This window comes from Martes martes (assembly GCF_963455335.1).
Source record: "Martes martes genome assembly, chromosome: 17".
Taxonomy (NCBI): Eukaryota; Metazoa; Chordata; class Mammalia; order Carnivora; family Mustelidae; genus Martes; species Martes martes.
The window spans coordinates 58730139-58752303 of NC_137905.1; the positions used below are offsets into that span (position 1 = coordinate 58730139).

At 42.7% G+C, this 22165-nt stretch overlaps 1 protein-coding gene across 2 annotated transcripts; it reads left to right on the top strand.

The window, feature by feature from the left end:
- The first annotated feature begins 7114 nt into the window (after positions 1 to 7114).
- On the top strand, positions 7115 to 20457 carry LOC308358861 (uncharacterized protein). 2 transcript variants are annotated; one of them, XM_080829339.1, is made up of 5 exons: positions 7115 to 7398; positions 7982 to 8020; positions 8836 to 8962; positions 15741 to 15863; positions 16726 to 20457. In XM_080829339.1, exons 1-5 carry the CDS (start codon positions 7366 to 7368, stop codon positions 18192 to 18194), a joined length of 1791 nt encoding a protein of 596 aa, XP_080685465.1. In that variant the 5' UTR covers positions 7115 to 7365; the 3' UTR covers positions 18195 to 20457. The 2 variants fall into 2 exon arrangements, with proteins under 2 accessions (XP_080685465.1, XP_080685466.1); XM_080829340.1 differs by lacking the exons at positions 7115 to 7398; positions 7982 to 8020; positions 8836 to 8962 and adding an exon at positions 8971 to 9080.
- Positions 20458 to 22165: the final 1708 nt, after the last annotated feature.

A 22165-nucleotide genomic window follows, 5' to 3' on the forward strand; every position in this document is an offset into this window, starting at 1 on the left:
AGCTTTAGACACGTACCACTAGAATACAGTATATCGAATAATTCCTGCAGCTCATACAGGGCTGGGAATCATTTTTGTTCTTATCTGCCAGTGTGGAAACACCCATTTTACATTATACAGAACAACAGGTAGAATCCTTGGAAATATATCACCTAGATAGTGGGACTTAATTAAACACAGGCTAAGATTTGCTCCGGACCCACCCTGAAAAGAATGAAAAGCAAACATTCAAAGGAAGAACTGCTACCGTGTACCTTTACCTGAAAGCCATGACCAAATCTGACACTAAAGGGATACAAGTAAATGCAACACTCAACAAGGTAAAATTTATCTTGTCTGGCACCCAATGAGTAATTTACTGGGCACACAAAGGAGCAGGAATAACAGTGTATCGGGATTAAAAAAAATGGAAACATGCACAAAAAGTGACTGAAATGATAAAACTAGACGTATGTTAAAGAGCTTTTTTAAATATCTTGCGTTTTGGGGCGCCTGGGTGGCTCAGATGGTTAAGCATCTGCCTTTGGCTCAGGTCATGATCCTGGAGTCCTGGGATCGATCCCCAGATTGGGCTCCCTGCTCAGCAGGGAGTCTGCTTCTCCTCCCCCCTACCTGTTCTCTCTCTCTCTCAAATAAATAAATATATAGATATAGATACATAGATGTATACATCCTGCATTTGTTCTTGCAAGGATGGGAAAAACAAGAACTTGATTAAGAGAGAACTAGATTTAAAAACAGATACATGGTGGAATCTAGGGTTTTCTACATATTGTATCATGTCATCTGCAAATAGTGAGGATTTTACTTCTTCCTTACCAATTTGGATGCCTTTTATTTTTTTGTGTTATCTAATTACATATGGACTTCCAGGACTATGTTGAATTAAAGTGGTGAGAGTAGACATCCTTGTCTTATTTCTGACCTTAGGGGGAAAGCTCTTTGTTTTCACCATTGAGTATAATGTTGGCTGTGGATATTTCATATAAGGCCTTTATCATGTTGAGATATGTTCCCTGTAGACCTCCTTTGTAGAGGGTTTTTGTCATGAATGGATGTTGTACTTGGTCAAGTGTTTTTTCTTTTTCTTTTTTTTTTTTTAGCAGATTTTTTTAAAGTTTTTATTTATTTATTTGACAGACAGAGATCACAAGTAGGCGGAGAGAGAAAGGGAAGCAGGCTCCCCGCTGAGCAGAGAGCCCGATGCGGGGCTCGATCCCAGGACCTTGATATCATGACCAGAGCCAAAGGCAGAGGCTTAACCCACTGAGCCACCCAGGCGCCCCTTAAATGTTGTTTCTTCATCATTTGAAATGATCATATGGTTATTATCCTTTCTCTTATTGATGTGATGTGTCATGTTGATTGTTTGCAAATACTGATCCATCCTTGCATCCCAGGAATAAATCCAACTTGATCTTGGTGTAAGATTTTTTTTTTAATGTGTTGTTTGATTTGGTTGGCTAATATTTTGTTGAGGATTTTGCATCTTTTTTTTTTAAGATTTTATTTATTTATTTGACAGAGATCACAAGTAGGCAGAGAGGCAGACAGAGAGAGAGAGAGAGAGAAGCAGGCTCCCCGCTGAGCAGAGAGCCCCATGCGGGACTCGATCCCAGGACCCTGAGATCATGACCTGAGCCGAAGGCAGTGGCTTAACCCACTGAGCCACCAAGGCGCTGAGAAATATTGGCCTGTAGTTCTTTTTTGTGTATGTGGTGTCTATCTGGTCTTGGTGTAAATGCGATACTGGCTTCACAGAATGAATTTGCAAGAGTTTCTTCCTCTTGCATTTTTGGAAGTAGTTTGAGAAGAATGGGTATTAACTCCTTTAAATGTTCGGTAGAATTCATCTGTGAAACCATCTCTTGTAGGCAACATTTGATGGGTCTTTTTTTTTTTTTTTCCTGTTACCCTATGTCTTTTGATTGGAGCGTTTAGTCCATTTACATTCAAACTAATTATTGATAGGTATGTTTTTATTTCCATTTTGTTACTGTTTTGTAGTTCTTCCTATGGATTTTTTCTGATCCTTTTTTCTGCTCTTTCATGGTTTGTTGGCTTTTTTTAGTGATGTCCTTGGAATTCTTTCTTTATTCTTTGCACATCTATTAGTGAGGGTTTTTTTTTTTTTTTAAGATTTTATTTATTTATTTAACAGAGAGAGAAAGAGAGAGGGAACACAAGTAGGAGGAGTGGGAGAGGGAGAAGCAGACTTCCTGCCAAGCAGGAGCCAAACGCAGGTCTCGATCCCCAGGATCCTGGGATCATGACCTGAGCCAAATGCAGCTGCTTAACAGACTGAGCCACCCAGTTGTCCCACCCTTGGCCTTTTTGTGACAAAACAATTATTCTTTATTTTTTAAAAACATTATTTCAAGGGGTGCCTGAGTGGTTCAGTCGATTAAGCATCTGCCTTCAGCTCAGTCATGACCTCAGGGTCCTGGGATCAAGTGTGGCGTTGGGCTCCCTGCTCAGCAGGGATCCTGCTTCTCCCTCTCCCATTCCCCTTTTTGGTGCACTTTCTCTGTCTCTCTCTGTCTCTCAAATAAATAAATAAATAAATAAATCTTTAAAAAGCAAACCAGAAAAAATCCCAAAAAACCTTCAGTGTCTTCTGCTGACCTTCCCATGATACCTTATCATTTTTTAGACACCTAAAATAAGGCTGTCCTCTAGTTATTTCTGTTCACCTCACCCTCTTGGATAACTTTATTTTTTTAATAAGATTTTATTTATTTATGAGAGAGAGAGAGTGGACAAGCAGAGGGAGTGGCAGGCAGAGGGAGAGGGAGAAGCAAGAGCTCCGTTGAGGAGAGAGACAAGCGTTGGGGCTTGATCCCAGGACCCGAGGATCACCACCTGAGCCGAAGGCAGATGCTTAGCCACCTGAGCACTCAGGCGCCCCTCTTGGACAACTTTACTAATAAATGTTAAGAGCTATCAGTGTTATGCACAAATCGCAGACGTTTTTCAGGGACGATCTCAAATCCCTGTGCAGATACTGTCAGCGCAGTTACAGATGAAATGATAATTACTTCCTGGCAAGCAGGTGAGCTCGCTGAGTCCCAAACCTTTATCTTATTGTCCAGCTGACCTCTTGCTACACCTGTATGAACGCTGCCCCTGAGGTCACCGTCCTGGCATCAACCACCGACTTGCTAAGTCGCTATCCTTTTCGAATACCTGTTAGACTCTTAGAAGAAACAGAATCCATCTCAGCATCCCGTATCTCCAGGGGGGGACAGTGTCCGGACGAAAGCCTTCTGCCTGTGGGCCGGAGCGTGGACCCAGAACCAGGCAGCGTGGCGGTGGCCTGGGGGCTCTGGAGAAACAGCTGTCGCCCGTGTCCAGCTCCTCTGGGACTGCCAGGCGTTACCCCTCCTTTTTTTCTGTGCCCTGAAATCTCCTCCATCTTGTGGTCGACAAACCCACTGACGCCGAAAGTATTTCCCCTGGGACTCGCCTGTGTAGACACGGAAAGGGCAGAGAGAGCGGTTGGCAGCCCCCCCCCCCCCACCGCGGGGACGCCGGGCGTCCGCGAACACTCGGCCGTGCTGGCGCCGCCTCTTCGTCGCCGGGGGCCAGGGCGCCTAACTGGGCTGTAGCGGAGCGTCTCCAGAATTTCTGCCCTCTGCGGACCCTAGTGCACTTCCAGCTCCCCTGTACAGGAATGATCTGCACAAACTGCAGCTTTGAACTGTGCCTTGGCGTCGCTGTTACTGAGTCGCGCGTCAGTCTGTCTGCGCTCGGGGCCTCTGCGGCCGAGGGCGCGGGGAGTCGCCCCACCCGTCCACCCGCAACGATAAGGTGGTTTCTTACTCCCGCGTTCGGAGCTCTAACCGGCTGGGTGCGCGCCCCTCCCTCTTCCTGAGAGCGGGAAGCTTTACCTGAAGGCCCCCGTGGAAACCCGCGAGCAGAGAGGGGCTGAGCTTTGCCAGTCCTTAGTGGACGGATGGGATCGGTGACCACAGAAGTTTCCGGACTCACAGGCTCAGTGGAATTCTGGGTAATGCACACTTTGTTCACGTTCACATCAAGTCGACTGACCTATTGTCTAAATTCATTGAACGATTTAAAATAATTTGACTCAAAAAAAAAATCAAATAAAAATAAAATAAGTTGACTCTTTCCTTTCTCCCTTCACTTAGTTTGCTTCATTGATTAATTCAATATTTTTATCCTAAATGTGCTTCCCTCTTTCTTTTTAAAGATTTTATTTATTTATTTATAGAGGAGGGAGGGACAAGCCGACTCTGCACTGAGTGCAGAGCTGGACACAGGGCTCCCATCCGAGGCCACTAGATTGTGACCTGAGCCAAAATCAAGAGTCGGAGCCTCAACCAACGGAGCCACGCAGACGCCCCTCTTTTTATTTTAAGTGCTACTATGTAAATTAGAATATCTTCCAGAAAAAAATGTGCTGTGTGTGTGAGAGAGAGAGAGAGAGACAGAGAGAGAGACTGGAGTAGATGTTGCTCTCTGAAGCCATTTGCCGCTCCCCATGTCTCCTCTCTATCTGTGCGGTGAGCACTGTTGTCACAGCGTGGGCCCTCTGAGAAGCATTTGGTTTACTTAGAAATACTCGGTGCCTTCTCTCTCACTTGCCCTTCTGTCTTAGTTAATCATTTTCTCATTAGCTCTGTAAAATACACTCACTAAAGTCCCAGAATGCAAATCATTGCTTGGAGGATGTGTTCCCACCATAGGGTCTTACGTTTATCAAAATTCAGTTGATGGAGCGCCTGGGTGGCTCAGTCATTAAGTATCTGCCTTCAGCTCAGGTCATGATCCCAGTGTCATGGGATCAAACCCCACATCAGGCTCCCTGCTCAGCAGGAGGCCTATTTCTCCCTCTTCCACTCCCTCTGTTTGTGTTCCCTTTCTCGCCGTCTCTCTGTCAAATAAATAAATAAAATTTTAAAAAATTCAGTTGATTTCTTTGCCAAATTCTTAATTCCAATGTTACTTTTAAATTTTATTATTTATTTAATATAGTGTATACCAATGGAACACAATTGCAAGTAAAAGTTTCTATTTAAGAGATTCCTTAAAAAAACTAGTGTTTGCTTCATCAGCACATTTCTTAAAAACTAAATAAATAAATAAAAATAAAAGATTCCTCACTTTAAAAATTTTAGGTCCTTACAATAAAATTCGATATGAGTTAAAAGTGAGGGTTAAAACTGTAAATGATGGGTCGCCTGGGTGGCTCAGTGGGAAGCCTCTGCCTTCAGCTCAGGTCATGATCCTAGCGTCCTGGGATCAAGCCCCGAGTTGGGCTCTCTGCTCGTCGGGGAGCCTGCTTCCCCCTCTCCCTCCGCCTGCCTCTCTGCCTATTTGTGATCCCTTTCTGTCAAGTAAATAAATAAAATCTTAAAAAAAACTGTAAATGATTAGGATGTAATATATAATTATGACTTTCTGTACTCAGAAGATCTATGAAACATTTTGAAATTTTTAGTCCACTTATTGTTTTTTAAACATTTTATTTATTTATTTGAAAGAGAGAGAGAGAGGGAGAGCACAGAGGGAGAGGGAGAACCAAACTCCTTGATAAGCAGAGAGCCTGATGCAAGGCTCCTTCCCAGGACCCTGAGATCGGGTCCCCAGCCAAAGGATTAACTGATTGAGCCACCCAGGCGCCCCTTTAGTCCACTTAAAGAGCTCTAGTAATTAAATAGTGATTGTATTTAATTCACTTTTTTTTTCCTATAAACACAAAGAATGGTATAAAATATTTATCAGGAGATCCATAATAAAAATTAGACCATATAAGAAATTATAGAAAATTAGTTCCTTAATGATGAAATATCAAATATAATTTATCATTTAACTTGTGTTTTCATAAACATAATATCAGATGAGCATTTAATGTGTTTATTTTCCTCCTAAAAGGAGGAATGTTTATATTTCCTCCTAATATGTATTATTTTCCTCCTAAAATACTTTTTTATAAAATTTGCAAGAAATTTTGTCTTTTGGGGTGCCTGGGTGGCTCAGTGGGTTAAAGCCTCTGCCTTCGGCTCAGGTCATGATCCCAGGGTCATGATCCCAGCCCTGCATCTGGCTCCCTGCTCAGCAGGGACCCTGTTTCCCTTCCTCTCTCTGCCTGCCTCTCTGCCTGCTTGTGATCTCTGTCAAATGAATAAATAAAATCTTAAAAAAAAAAAAAAGTTAGTCTTCTTAAAAAAAAAGAATTTTTGCCTTTTATCAAATTGATTAGTGGGGTACTGAAAATTGTCAGGAGATGTTCCTCTATATAATTTACATATTAAATATTTTAATTATGTTGCAATAAAAAACCTTTCAGTATCCTTTTTTTTTTTTCTTTTAAAGATTTTATTTCTTGTTTGAGAGAGAGAGAGAGAGCATGCAATAGAGCATCACAGCTGTGAGGGAGAAGCAGACTTCCTGCTGAGCAGGGAGCTGGATGTGGGGCTCTGTTCCAGGACTCTGGGATCATGACCTGAACCGAAGGCAGATGCTTAACTGACTGAGCCACCCAGGTGCCCCTCAAATGATATATTTCTTAAGTTCATTGGAAATGCTAGTAGCCATGCTGGACCTGATATGATTGGTTGGTGCTATTTTCAGCATGTTCTTTTATGGACAAATAGATACCAAAAAAGGTCAAATGCTTTTCTTTGTCCCGGACCCAACGGACTGAAGCTCGAAACAATGACTAACATCTCAGGCCGCTGGCGTGTAAAGACTGGTAAGACCACGCTCACTCGCTGCCCGCCGCCAGTGCCCGCCATCAGTGGACGTCTGCCGGCTTCATAGAGTCTGAAACAATGCGGAAACACTCCAGTGATCGGTAGCACCAAAGACCCTAGAGGGCACTTTAAGACTCCCCAGAAGTTGTCCGCTGCCCCTTTAAGAGGAACCGCAGCCCTTCCCGGACCCCAGAAGTGGAGGGTCATTTTCCTTAGGCCTGGCCTTGCTGTTTGATCTTTTCTTTGAGAGTTCCTGGTGTTGGGCGCCCCTCTTCCGGCCTGCCTTGCCGAAGGAACTACATTACCCAGAAAGGCTTGTGTTGAGCGGCAGCCGCAGTAGCCCAATGAAAACCCAGAAAGGGGACACTTCCGGCAGGGCGATCCGCCTTGAGGCGGGGCTTCCGTCGTTTCCGTGGCGGTCATTTTAGCGGTTCTGGGGTCTTCGGGCTTGGTCAGAGGATCCGGAACACCGGTTTGGACCCAGGCGACGGATAGAGAAGGCACAAGAGGAGGCTGTGTCTCCGCTGTAGGGAGGCGGGTCTGGGGTCAGGGACTTCGCCGCCTGCGAGGACCGCCTGGAGACCTCGGTGTCCGCGACTGCCCGGGCCGCTCAGCTGTCATCACTTCGCTCCGCCGAGAGGCTCCGATGGCGGCGGCCGCTCCCAGGGACTCGGCTGAGGTAAACGCTCGTCTCCCGGGGCCTCGCCTCCGCCCCCCGCCACCCAGACCCCAGAGGCCCGAGCGCGGGCGCCTGCTCGCGGCCCTGCGGCCCCGGCCCCGGTGTCCGGGACAGAGAGTCGGGGGTGGGCGGGGGCGCGGGTGGGAGCGCCGGCGGGCTGCGTGCGGGAGCGGGCTCCGGGCTGAGGGGCCGCCGGGGCGGGGGCTGCAGGGGGCCTGAGGCGGGAGGATTCTGCCCTCAGGGGACGGAGCGTGAGGCGGATCCACGCCTGCACTGGCGGGCCGAGGTGCGGTACCTCGGTTCTGAGGGTCCTGGGAGCCGTGGAGAATTTTGAGGAAAAGAGAGACGCGGTCCACGCTGGGATTTGAGTAGCCTCCGAAGTCTGCTCAATAGAAAAGTTGTAGACGGTGATGAGGACAGAGGGGGAGGTCGAGTCTTTTCCCAAGGACACACATCACAGAGGTTGGCCGGCCAGTCTGCCCCAGGTTACCTGGCTCTGGTGCCCCGCAGGGACACAGGGAAGGCCTGAGGCCCTGGAAAGTCGCCATGGCCACATCTCTCGAAGACCTGCCTCTTCCCACAGGTTTCCATGGTTGCAGAAGTGCTTTTGGAACCTACACAGGTGAGTGGACGGGTGCCAGTCCCTCCTGGTGCCGTACCCCATTTTGTCCAGATCCGCGGCGTCATGAGCTCTTCACCTGCCGTTCTCCCAGCCCTTGAGTCTGGGGACCCTGAAGAACCCGAGCTCCAAGTCGAGTCTGGGCCAGGGCTTATGTGAAGGGGTTCCCATGTGGGGCCATCAAGGGGAAGAGCCGTGTCGGTACGTGGAACTGCGTGGAGATGAGGCTCAGCGCGTTCAGGGGATTGCAAGGCCTCCTTTCTGGTGAGAACAAACCGGGGCACTGCGCCAGACTCGAGCTCGGAATGACTGATTCTGAAGTTGGGCGTCCACCTGGAGGCAAGGGAAAGTCTGGATCAGTGGAAGAAGGTGGTCTTTTTTTTTTTTTTTTTAAGGCTCTATTCATTTATTTGAGAAAGAGAGAGAGAGAGAGCGCATGCACAAGAAGGCAGGGGGAGGGCAGAGGGAGAGAGTGAAGCAAACTCCCTGCTGAGCAGAGAGCCCCATGTGGGAGTGGACCCCAGGACCCTGAGATCCTGACCTGAGCCAAAGGCAGACACTAAACCGACTGAGCCAGCCAGGCGCCCCAGCAGATGATCTTGTATAGGTCTTAGCACATTCCATTTGGTTGCAGAGTGGGAAACAGAGTGAACACAGCGATTAAGGGTAGTAAAAGGAAAGAGCAGACACCTGTGACGCCAGAGTCTGGTTTGGGGATCTTGAGAGGAGGAGGGACGTGAGGTAGATCTGTGGGGATATGGAGTATGGGTCTTCAGGAGTGAGGCTTTTCGTGGTTTCACCTTTCTCTATCCTGGCAGGGAAGTGTGACTTTTGAGGACGTGGCCCTCTATTTCTCCTGGGAGGAATGGGATCTCCTAGACGAGGATCAGAGATGCCTGTACCATGATGTGATGCTGGAGAACTTTGCACTCACATCCTCACTAGGTAAGGCCCTCACACCCACCTCCGTGCCCTGGGCAAAGCTCTACCTTTCTCTTTTCCATAGGAGCAGCTCTGTCTCACCTCTGAATGATGGTTACTCCTGCCTTCCCCAATTCCCTGGGTAGGTGCTGTGGTTTCTAGAGCTGGACTGTGTGTCCCCTTCTCTCCCTTTATTGCCACAACACCTGCTGCTTCAGACCCTCACAGGGTGGGATTCAGGATCCGTAGCCTTGATGTCAGCCTAATGGATTGTCCCCATTGAGTGGTCTAGAATGGTCTTGGCCTCCTTGTAGAAAATAATTAGATCATATGTGCAAGAGTTTATTTCTGGAGTGTTTATTCCTATTGCATTGGTCTTTATTTGTCTTTATGACAGTATCACAGTGTTTTGACTACTTAGCTTTGGGGTAAAATTTTAAATTAAGAAGTGTGACTCCTTCAACTTTAGTCTTTTTCAAGGTTGTTCTGGCTTTTTGGTGTCCTTGAGATTCCATGTGAATTTTTCTATTCCTACAAAAAAAAATTGTGCTTTTGATAGGGATTGCATTTAATCTGTAGATGGTTTGGACTAGTATTGATAACAGTATTAAATCTTTCAATCCAGGAATATAGAAGTCTTTCCACTTATTAATTTAATTCCTTTTATCAATGTTTTGTAGTTTCTTTAGTTCATATACTTTACTTTCTTGGTTAATTTCTAAGTATTTTATTCTTGTGATACTGTTGTAAGTGAAATTGTTTTTAGTTTCCTTTTTAGATTGTTCATTATTAATGTACAGAAATACAAGTGTTTTTTTAATATCCTATTTGTATCCCCTTATTTTGCCGAGTTCATTTATTCTAAAAGTTTTTTAAGTCTTTAGGCCTAGTTTTCTGTATATGATGTGTTCACAAGCAAAGATAATTTTACTTATTCCGTTCACTTTGGATGCCTTTCTTCTTTTTCTTTTCCTTTTTTTTTTTTTCTTTTCTGTCTAGAGCTTCCAATATCATTTTGAATAGTAGTAGTGAATGTTGGCATCCTTCTTCCTGATCTTGGAAGAAAAGCTTTTAGTCTGTCAGCATTGAATATATTAGCCATGGGTTGTGATCTTTTACTTTTACTATGTTAAGGTAGTTTCCTTCTGTTCTTAGTTTATTGACTATCTTCATCATGAAAGGGTATTACATTTTGATAGACTTTTTTTGTGCATCAGTTGAAATGATCATATAATTTTTCCCTCATTCTGTGAGTGGGATGTATTACATTGATTAATTTTTGTATGTTGAACCATCCTTTTATTCTAGAAGTAAATCCCAGTAGTCATGGTGTATAATCCTTCAGTATGCTTCTGAATTCAGTTTGATAGTATTTTGTTGATGATTTTTTTACCTTGATGAATCACCAAGTATATTATTGGTCTTCTGTTTGCTCCTAGTGGCTTTGTCTGTTTTTTATAAAAATGGGTGTTTGTTCTTCATTAAATGGTTGGCAGAACTCACCAGTGAAACCATCAAGTCCAGGCTTTTCTTTTTCTTTTTCTTCCCCAAAGGAAAGCTGAGTTTATTTTATTTTATTATTTTAATTTATTTTATTTATTTATTTTTTTAAGGATTTTATTTATTCTTTTGAGAGAGAGAGCGCACAGGGGGAGAATGAGAGAGAAAAGCAGGCTCCCTACTGAGCAGGGAGCCCGATCCAGGGCTCGATCCCAGGACCCCGAGATCACCACCCAAGCCGAAGGCAGATGCCCAACCAACTAATCACCCAGGTGCCCCAAGTTTATTTTGTTTTTAATATTTTATTTATTTATTTATTTATTAAAGATTTTATTTATTTATTCGACAGACAGAGATCACAAGTAGGCAGAGAGTCAGGCATAGAGAGAGTGGGAAGCACACTCCCCCCTGAGCAGAGAGCCAGATGCAGGTCTTGATCCCAGGACCCTGAGATCATGACCTGAGCCGAAGGCAGAGGCTTTAACCCACTGAGCCACCCAGGTGCCCTAATATTTTATTGAGAGAGAGATATATCACGAGCATGAGGGAAAGGTAGAGAGAGAAGCAGACTCTGCGCCAAGCAGGGAGCCTGATGTAGGACTCAATCCTAGGACCCTAAGATCAAGACCTGAGCTGGAAGGAGACACTTAACTAACTGAGGGAGCTATCCAGGTGCCCCAAGGCTTTCCCTTTTCAGGAGGTTTTTGATTAGTGACTCAGTCTCCTTACTAGTACTCTCTTATGATCTCTTTTATTTCTGTAGAATTGGTAGTCATGTTCCCACTATAATTTTTCATTTTGCCACTTTGAGTCTTTTTTTTTTTTTTTAAGGCCAATCCAGGTAAAAGTTTGTCAATTTTTTTTTAGAGATTTTATTTTTAAGTGATCTCTAAACTCAACATGGGGCTTAAGCTCAACTCCGAGATCAAGAATCATGCTCCACTGACTGAGCCAGCCAGGCACCCTTAAAGTTTGTCTAAATTTTGATAACTTTTTGAAAGAACCAATTTTCAGTTTTGTTGCCTTTTCTTTGTTGTTTTTCTTGTCTCTATCTCAGTTCAAATCTTTAGTATTTCTTCTTTCTTTTTTTTTCCTACTAGCTTTGGGTTTATTGGCTCTTTTTTTAGTTCTTTAAGTTTGTAAAGGTAAGCTGTTGATTCAAGATCTTTTTCCTTTTTAATGTGTTTACAGCAATAAATTTCCCCCTTAGTGCTGCTCTTGCTGCTTTACATAATTATTGCTGATACAGTCTCTAAACCTAAGTATTTTGTAATTTCCCTTATGACTCTTCTTTGACCCATTGGTTGTTTAAAAGTTATTTGTTTAATTTTAGGTTTAATTAGGTTTGTGAAATTTTTTTTAAATTTTTATTTATTTATTTGACAGACAGAGATCACAAGCAGGCAGAGAGGCAGGCAGAGAGAGGTGGGGAAGCAGGCTCCCTGCTGAGCAGAGAGCCCAATGCGAGGCTCGATCCCAGGACCCTGAGATCATGACCTGAGCCGAAGGCAGAGGCTTAAACCACTGAGCCACCCAGGTGCCCCGGTTTGTGAATTTTCCAGTTTTCCTTCAGTTTTGATTTCTAACTTCACCCATTTTGATTGGAAGGATGCTTTGTATGACTTCTGTCTTTATAAATCTAGTAGCACTTAATTTGCTGAGCATATGCTTTCTCCTGGAAAATGACTCATGTGCAATTGAGAAGAATGTGTATTATGCTGCTTTTGGGCAGAGTATTCTGTATATTCTGCTAGTTCTACTTGGTTTATTGTGTTGTTCAGGTCCTCTGTTTCCTTACTTTGGTGTGTTTATTCTATATTTTTGAGAGTGGGGCATTGATATCTCCAGCTATTATTTTAGAACTGTCTGTTTCTCCCTTCAGTTCTATCAATTTTTGTTTCATGGTGTTGATGGTCTTTAATTTATTTCTTTTTAATCTATCTATTTATTTGACAGATCACAAGTAGGTAGAGAGGCAGGCAGAGAGAGGGGGAATCAGGCTCCCCGATAAGCAGAGAGCCCAATGTGGGGCTCGATCCCAGGACTCTGAGATCATGACCTGAGCCGAAGGCAGAGGCCAACTCACTGAGCCACCCAGGCGCCCCAATGATCTTTAATTTAATAAGAGATCTTTATTTGGTCATAGGTGCCTAAATGTTTATAATTATCTTTTCTTGTGTCTTGAACCTTTTATTAGTACATAATAACCTTCTTTGTCTCATAACCTTTTTTGATGTAAATCACTCTGTTGTCTAATATTAGTGTAGCCACCCCTGCTCTCTTTGGATTACTATTTGCATGGGATGTGTTTTTCCAGGCAGTCATTTTGAACTTATGTCTTTGGGTCTAAAGTGAGTGTCTTGTGGACCGCGTATAGTTGGATCACATTTTTTTATCCATTCTACCAATTTTGTCTTTTGTTTAGAGAGTTTAATCTATTTACATTTATAGTAACTACTGATGAGCAGGGACTTCTGTCATTTTGCTATTTGTTTTCTGTAGGCCTTGTAGCTTTTTCCCCCTCATTTTCTGTACTACTGTCTTTTGTATTCAGTTGATTTTGATTTTTTTTTTTTGTAGTGAAATGTTCTGATTTGTTGGTTTTGTTTTGGAGGGTTTTTTTGGTATACCTTCTAGAGGGCTTTGTTTTTTCTTTTTTGGGTTGTTTTGTTTTGTTTTAGTTAATCATGGGGTTACATTTAACATATAAAATTATAACAATTAACTTGAATTTATGCCTGCTTAGCTTCAATCATATTTTTTTAAAGATTTTATTTATTTATTTGACAGACAGAGATCACAAGTAGGCAGAGAGGCAGGCATGGGGGGGTGGATCAGTCTCTCTGTGGGGCTCAATTCCAGGACCCTGAGATCATGACCTGAGCTGAAGGCCGAGGCTTAACTACTGAGCTGCCCAGGTGCCCCTCAGTCACATTTTTTTAAAACTCTGCTTCTATACGACTCTGTCCCTACACCCTTTAGTTACTGATATCATGAAATTACATCTTATGTGTGTTGTGTGTCCAGAAATTTGGATCAGTAATTGTTATTTATGCGTTAATCTCTTAAACATAGGAAACAAAAAGTGGAGTTGGTTTTTTGTTTTTTTTTAAGATTTTATTTATTTGGCAGAGAGAGACACAGTGAGAGAGGGAACACAAGCAGGGAGAGTGGGAGAGGGAGAAGCAGGCCTCCCAGTGAGGAGGGATCCCGATGTGGGGCTCAATTCCAGGATCCTGGGACCCCGGGACCACGACCTGAGCTGAAGGCAGATGCCCAACCGACGGAGCCACCCAGGTGCCCCCCAAAAGTGGAGTTATAAGCCCAAGTTATTAGCTTTTATAATTGTTTTTGTATTTAATTTAACAGAGATCTTTATTTGGTCAGATGGCTTTGAGTTACTGTCTAGTGTCCTTTCATCTCAACCTAAAGGACCCCCATTACCATTTCTTGCAGGATACATTTAGTAGTAAAGAACTTCCTTGGCTCTTTCATTTTTTTAAGGACATTTTTGCTTGTTATAGGATTCTTGGATTTTGCTTGTTATAGGATTCTTGGATTTTTTTCCTTCAACCCTTGGATATATCAACCCACTACCTCTTGCCTCTGTGGATTCTGATGAAAAATCTGATCATCTTGGAGATCCATTGTATGTGATGAGTCACTTCTGTCTTGTTGCTTTCAAGATTCTCTCTTTGCCTTTTGCTTTTGATACTTGGACTATAATGTGCCAAGTGTGAGTTTCACAGTTTAGCCTGCTTGGAGTTCACTGGGCTTCTTAGATGTTAATATTTGTGTCTTCCATCAAATTTGGGAAGTTTTCAGGCGTTGTTTCTTCAAATAAGCTCTCTGTCCTTTTATTTCCCTCTTCTTCTAGACTAACTCTTCTTCTAGACTAACACATTGCATATATTGGTTCACTGATAGTATCCCATAGGTTCTTATGTTCTGTTCACTTCTGGTCAGTCCTTTTTCTTTCTTTTCTTGAGATTTGATATCTTCAAATTCACTGATTACTTCTACCTACTCAAAGCTGTTTTTGTATCCCTCCAGTGAGTTCTTTAATTCAGTTATTATATTTTTCAGCCCCTAAATTTCTTTTTGATTATTCTTTATATTGCCTATCTCTATTGATATTTATGTTTTGGCCATGCAACATTTTCTTGACTTTGTCCACATTTTCTTTTAGCTCTTTGAGCTCTTTTAGACAGATGTTTTAAATAAAAGTCTTTGTCTAGGGGCAACTGGGTGGTTCATTTGGTTAAGCATCTGCCTTCAGCTCAAGTCATGATCCCAGGGTCCTGGGATGGAGCCACACATCGGGATCACTGTTCAGTGGGAGCCTGCTTCTTCCTCTCCTGCTCCTTCTACTTGTGCTCTCTCTCTCTCACTGTCAAATAAATAAAATCTTGAAGAAAAAAATAAAGTCTTTGTCTAATAAGTACACAATGTAGTCTTTCTCAAGGACACTTTCTCTTGATTTTTTATTTCTTTAGAGTGGACTTAACTTTCTTGTTGTTTTGTGTGTCCTGTGATTTGTTGTTGTTCTTGTTGTTGTTGAGAACTGAACATTTGGAGGTTGTTTGTTTAATGGTTGTAGGGTGTCTACTGGAGATCGGTCTGAGGTATAAACTTAAGGTCTCCTCTGTTTTTTTCTAAGACTGTGCCTTTTCCTGGGCATGTATGATGATTTTCTCTATTCCTCCATATATGTGATTTTGAATATCCTAGTCTTGAATTTCTGCCTCCCAAAACAGGAATAAGAGAAACAGGAGGTGGTGGAATGGATAGACATCTGCCCTTTAAATCGCCTATAAAATTGCCCGAGTCAGGGAGGGAGAGGTTTTGCAACAATGGCTGCCCACCTGTCTGTTACACCTCCACCATGAGAAGCATAGATCTCTGATACTTGGAGGACAGAGTCCTTATTGCCCACCCGGGCTCCAGCAAGCTGCTCTAGAAAAATGTGTATGACTGCCTGCTGTAGGACTCAAGAGTTAGACAAGTTGGGATGTGGATAACTTAACACATTACTAAGAGCTGATATTGACCAAAGTTAAAGCAATTTAGCATGTTGCAAGCATTCATTAGACTCTAGAGTTGCAAAATAGTTACATCAGATTGAGTCTGTCAATGCATTTGTGGTCCGGGTGAGAAGACAGGCTCCTGGTGCTTACTGCCCCACCATCTTCCCTCTAGCTGGGCATGGGGATACTTTCTGTAGTATGTTTCCTGTGATCCATTGTGTGCTGAGTTGTTCCAGGCCAATATTAACCACTGACCTATCCTGTCTTACCCTTAGGATTTGGATCTTCCAGGTGCCATGCAGTTGCTCAGCTGGGGTTAGGGGAAGAGTCTCCTGTGCTTCACAGGATGGATATAATTCCAGTCTCCACAAGATGGGCCCAGAGAGGGCCTGATCCAGGTGAATGACAGCTGGGGGAGAATGTGATGTCAGACCTTTGTTCAAATCACACCAGGAACCTGTTGTATTTGACTTGTGTTTTGGTGCCATTGCTGGTGGCCACACAAGTCACTTCTACCTTCCCTCTCCATTCTTGACACTTTGCTGACTTGTCATTTTTATTCATTCTCCAGCCTCAGGCCAATCCCCACCTCTCTGGACCTTTTTTCTTCCTCATTCCTCACACTCTTCTCTCCACAGTGCTTTCCAACACTGCTGTATTCTAAAGTGTGCACATATGTTTTAATAATTCTTTTTCTTTTTTTTTTTTTTTTAAGAGAGGGGTGGTGGCAAAGGGAGAGGGAGAGAAAGAATCTTAAGCAGGTTCCATGCCCTGCGTGGAGCCTGCCGTGGGGCTCGATCTCACTTACCTGAGATCACAACCTGTGCTGACGTCAAAAGTCAGACACTTAACTGACTAAGCCACCCCGGTGCCCCATCCTTTTTATGAATTCTTAAAGCCAGTTACTTTGTCCCCATCAGATTATCCTACATATGGACGTAGACTTCTGTCCAGCATCACAGGTCACAGCAGATGTAATCCTGCTAAAAGCCATTAACAGTAGAATGAGTTGTAGAACATGTGTTTCACCCCGGCCCAACCGTTTTCTTGTATCCTATGCCTAATGAGGCCTCCCCAGTTCTGTGACCTTGGGAACCCAGTAGTACAAAGCAGCTGCTTCCAAAACCTAACCCCAACTTCCTTTTCCTGAAAATAGTTCCTTATACTGGTTCTTTAATGTGTCAGATGTACATTTGTGATGGGTTTTGCCCCTTCCCAGTAAAGTCAGCATGTATTTCATCATCACTTCTTTGCTTTCAGGTTGTTGGCTTGGAGTGGAGGATGAGAATGCACCTTCCGAAGAGAGCATTCCTATAGGAGTGTCACAGATTGGGACTCTCAAGGCTGATTCACCTTCCCAGAAGGCCCAGCCCTTTGAACTGCATGGCCAGATCTTGAGAAGCATTTTGTACTTGGCTGAGCACCAGGGAACATATCTTGGGGAAAAACCATATACATGTAGGAAACAATTCTGTTTAGATGCCAACCTTCAACAGTACCAGGGGCAGCACACTGGAGAGATACCCTTCAGAAGTTCTGTGGACAGAGCCTCATTTATAAAGAACTGTACAGTCCACGTGTTGGGGAAGCCCTTTACCTATGGAGAGACAGGGAAGGACTTCTTAGCCAGCATGGGATTTCTCCAACAACAGGTCACTCACACTGGGGAGAAGCCGAACAGTGAGTGTAAGGCTGTCTTTCACAGTGGTAAAAGTCATCACAACTGTGGAGAATGCAAGAAAGCCTTCAGCTGCGCAGACACACTTGCTCAGGACCAGAGAGTTATCACTAGAGAAGGACTCTATGAGTGTGGCAAATGTGGAAAAGCCTGTACCCGAAGATGTAACCTCATTCAGCACCAGAAAGTCCACACTGGAGAAAGACCTTATGAGTGTAATGAATGTGGAAAATTCTTCACCTATTACTCCAGTTTCATTATACATCGGAGAGTTCACACTGGAGAAAGGCCCTACGAGTGCAACGAATGTGGGAAATCCTTTAGCCAAAGCTACAGCCTCAATAGCCATAGGAAAGTTCACACTGGAGAGAAGCCTTATGAGTGCAGGGAATGTGGAAAATCTTTCAGCCAAAGGTCCAACCTCATTCAACACCAGAGAGTTCACACTGGAGAAAGGCCTTATGAGTGCAGTGAATGTGGGAAGGCCTTTAGCCAAAACTTCAGTCTCATTTACCACAGGAGAGTTCACACTGGAGAAAGGCCTCATCAATGCAGTGAATGTGGGAAATCCTTCAGCCGAAGCTCCAGCCTCATTCACCACAGGAGACTTCACACTGGAGAAAGGCCTTATGAGTGCAGTAAATGTGGGAAATCCTTTAAGCAAAGCTCCAGCTTCAGTTCACATCGTAAAGTCCACACAGGAGAAAGGCCTTATGAGTGTGCGGAATGTGGAAAATCCTTTAGCCATAGCTCCAACCTCAAGAACCACTGGAGAGTTCACACTGGAGAAAGGCCTATTGAGTGCAGTGAATGTGGAAAGTCCTTTAGCTGCAAATCTAACCTCGTTAAACACCTGAGAGTTCACACAGGCGAAAGGCCTTACGAGTGTGGGGAATGCGGAAAATCCTTTAGCCAAAGCTCCAGCCTCATTCAGCACCGGAGAGTTCACGCTGGAAAGAGATCTACTGAGTGCAGAAAATGTGGGAAATCCTTTAGCTCCAAATCTGACCTGATTCAACACCAGAGACTTCATACTAGAGAAAGGCCTTAGATAATTACACTGGAGGAGAGAAGTTGTGAGGAAGCCATCTACCTAAATTTAAGCCCATACATCTGAAAATCCACAGTGGAGAGATCTCCCTTTAGTTGAAGTATGTGGGGATCTATACAGGAGCTGTGTTACACTTTCTAACCTGTCCAGGGCTCTTGCCAGGTTTATGTCACTGCCAGTTTCTGTGGAAGAGTTTTATCACCTCTACCACTCAGCGTTTACAGTGTACACTAGTGCATTAGTTACCACCACAGTGTGCTCAGGGAAGCTGACCTCTTTCCCTCCCTTTTGCTGGAGGAAATCATGATTACTCTTAGCCCTTATAGGGTCTTCATTCTCTTCTCTTGTAGAAGTTAGGGCATGGCCCAGAGGACCCAATCTGAGTTCTGCTGGTAACTTGCCGGGAAGGACCACATTTTCAAGGATGTGTTTGTTCTTTGTGACACTCCTCTTGGATTTTCCTGTCCTCCAAGTCACCAACCTGGGATCTCCCTGCCTCCTATTCCTTTGGATTTTGCAGTAATAAAAACTTTATTGTTTAAGCCACCTTTGCTCTTGGGGTTCTCTTCACTATGTGAGGTGATTTGAAAATGGCTGGGTTCTGTCGACTTTAAGGAGTGAACAGCTTTGTTGGGGTTCCCAGTGCTTTGTGTGCCTCAGAGATGAGAGTCTGGAAAGAAAATAGCTCTCTTTCCAGCTTTTCCAACAATTTACATTGTTGCTTGAGTCTCCTGGAAAAGACTGCCAGGCCTTGCCTAATTTGTGGACTGGGTTTCAGGATTTTTTTTTGTGGTCTCAGAGAACACCCTGAAGAGTCAGGAAATTGTGACAACCTTCAGTGGTTCTGAGGACTACAGGAATTATTTTTCTTTTTCACAGTGGATGTCACATAATGCTCAGTAGTGTTGAGTCTCTACCCCAGGTGCAACAAAGGAGCCATGTGCCCTGATACCAAGGATTGATTAGGTGAGTGTCATGGTGAGAACACAGAGCCCTGGGGGAACTATAATTGGTACAATAACAATGGAGGAGTCTGCAGCAAAATAGACAGCACGTGCCCCTTCTAGCATTGCATCAACAAATGCTCCAGTGACTGTGATTGTGCAGGATAGGTATGTATAGAAACTCGGGACCTCCAGGTATGTGCATCTTTTGTTGCTGAGATCTTTGTCAAAGAAAATAAGCTACTGGTTCTGGTATATTCACCTAAAGCCATTCCTACACACATAGGAAAACAAGCATGCAGACAAAAGGAGATCCCTTAGTCCCTTGGCGTGGCTCTGTGACCTAGCCAGCATTCCCGTTCAGTGAGTGGTATGGATTTACTTAGTCATAAGTATTTGCTACCACTAAGGCAAGGCCGCTTCTCCAAGGCCATCGGGAAGGAGATAGAGTCAATATTGGGCTGCAGAACTTGATTTTATGAAAAGAGGGAGAGACGTCTTTTGTGTTTTTTTGTTTGTTTGGAACTATTTCATATAACTTTATTCAGGTTTTGTGTTTTTATTTGTTTTGTGGTTTTTTGTTCATTTGGAACTATTCCATAGGACTTGATTCAGGTGTAGGTGACATACAATATATTCCACCTATTTGAGGTGTACAGTTTAAGTTTTGATGTACATACAAATCCGCAAAACTTCATCGTGATCATGATTATGACCATGTCCATCAGCCCTAATTTGCCTCACGTCATTTTATAATGTGTCTTTCCCCTCTCCAGGCAACCTTTGATTTACCTTCATTTATAATAGTTTGTATTTTCTAGAATTTTATATGGTCTGAGTCATAAAGTGTTTTTTTTTTCTCCTTTCATTCATGATTTGTAATTACCTTAAGATAATTAAGATAATTAATTCTTCTTCAACTTATATAAGTGTTTCACCCTGTTGCTGCATAGTATCTTTTCTATGGATATACCATTGTTTATCCATTCATCTGTTAGGAGCCTTTGGTACCTCGTTTGGGCGATTGCAAATAAAGCTGCTAGAACACTTGTATATAATTTAATATGTACATATGTATTTTTCGCTTCTCTTGGGTTGGTAACTCAAAGTAAAATGCCTGAGCCATAGGATAGGTAAGTGTTTAACTTATTAAGAAACTACCAAAGAGGGGCACTTGGGTGGTTCAGTAGGTTGAAGCCTCTGCCTTCGGCTCAGGTCATGATCCCAGGGCCCTGGGATTGGGCCCCACATCTCTCTGCCCAGAGGGGAGCCTACTCCCCCCCATCTCTGCCTGCCTCTCTGCCTACTTGTGATCTCTGTCTGCCAAATAAATAAATAAAATCTCTAAAAAAAACCAAACTACCAAAGTATCCAAAATGATTTTTTGTTTTTGCAGACCCACCAGTAGCACACGAGCGCTCCAGTTCCTCCACATCTTGCCAATATGTGGCATCAGTCTTTTGATTCAGTCTTTGGAATTTACCTTTTTAACAAGCAAGCAGTAATTTTAATTACATTTCCCTAGGGATTTATGATGTTGAACATTTTTTTTCTTGTGTTTATTTGTCATCCGTGTATCTTGATGTCTGTTCATATCTTTAGCCTATTTTCTTTTTTATGAATTGTGGCTATTTCCTTTTTTGTTAACAAAGGAATAGCTTATGTTTATTCCTCAGGTGTTTCTGTGGTAAATAGAAGGTAAGACTACATGCCCCCCACACTTTCAAGTTTAATCTGCATTTTTTACGTATTTTTCATCATTTTCTTAAGTCCAGACTTTCAGTAATACATGTAAGTCCTCGTTTGTAGTGTCTTTCAAGTTCGCTGGTGTAAATACTCCCACTATGGCCGATCTTAAGCTGTCAGTGTGATGTCACTGAGCACAGTTGGGAAGAGTTGCCAGAGACATAGCATTCTGTTTCTACCCTTCGGATCCAGTAGCTGCAAATAATTTATAGAACATAGACGATAATAAAACATACTAAACTGATTAAGACGTGACAAGTTGAGATTTACTAAAGCTATAATTAGGAGCTATAAACTGCACCATAGTTAAGATATACATTTTAATGTTTTGGAATATCCTTAACACCCCTGAAACCAAAAACTTCATTGAAAACGCAAAAGAAGATCTATAATACTGAGGATAATTCAGTTAAATACTTCAATTGTTGAAGAAAAAAAAGCAGGCAAGATATTTGAAATACAGGAAATTCTTGGAACAAAGTCAAACTTTGAAATTGTTTTTCTCGCAAAGAATCAGCAAGAATGCAAATTAACAGTTGAGATGCAATTTCCCAACATTTTATTTTGGGGTTAAAGCATGTTTTTATTGTGAACTTTATATGAATTTTTTTTCATGTTTTTATTATGAATTTTATATGTTTTTCATGTTTTTATTATGAACTTTATATGAATTTATTATGAACTTTATATGAAATTTATATCTTTGTTTTTGTTGACAGAAAAAACGCAAGTAATCCATCATAATTCTCAGCTTGGGGTTCCATAAAAATGATCAGCAAATTTCAATAAATTTGAAAACATTCAGAGGGAACATTTAAAGTGTTGTTATGCTCTCTACATTCTTGATATTATCACCCATATTTTACTGAAGAATGAGTCTTAGCGTCTAATTTCTAAAGTTTTCCAGTGCATATAAATTAAGGTTTATTGAAATCTCTCACATTTCAGTTGCCTGTATTTGGTATTTTTTTAATAACAAGAATGTAAGTAGCACTCATGTTTGGAGAAGATAATAGTTGTCTGTTGTCTCCCTGCCTCAGACCCAGGGCTGGATCTCAGAGAACACATCTCACTAGCTGTAATCACAGTTGTCTGCAGGCATCTGGGAGGAACTAAAATCATTTGTGTAAATTTGTCCTCATGTATTTAAATGAAAAATTTAAGTTCAAAGATGAAATAAGGAAAGGAAGTAGTAGGCAAAAGTCAGTAAGCAAAACAACAATTGAATCAATTAAATAAGAAAAAAGAAACTGGGGGCGCCTGGTTGGTTCAGTGGGTTAA

What these genes read in the sequence shown, in the direction of transcription:
- LOC308358861 (XM_080829339.1), top strand. Translation starts at nt 7,366, where the DNA reads ATGGCGGCGGCCGCTCCCAGGGACTCGGCTGAG. An exon ending in TGCTTTTGGAACCTACACAG is followed by an intron (nt 8,021 to 8,835) that starts GTGAGTGGACGG and finishes CTATCCTGGCAG; the next exon opens with GGAAGTGTGACTTTTGAGGA. An exon ending in CCAGAGAGGGCCTGATCCAG is followed by an intron (nt 15,864 to 16,725) that starts GTGAATGACAGC and finishes CTTTGCTTTCAG; the next exon opens with GTTGTTGGCTTGGAGTGGAG.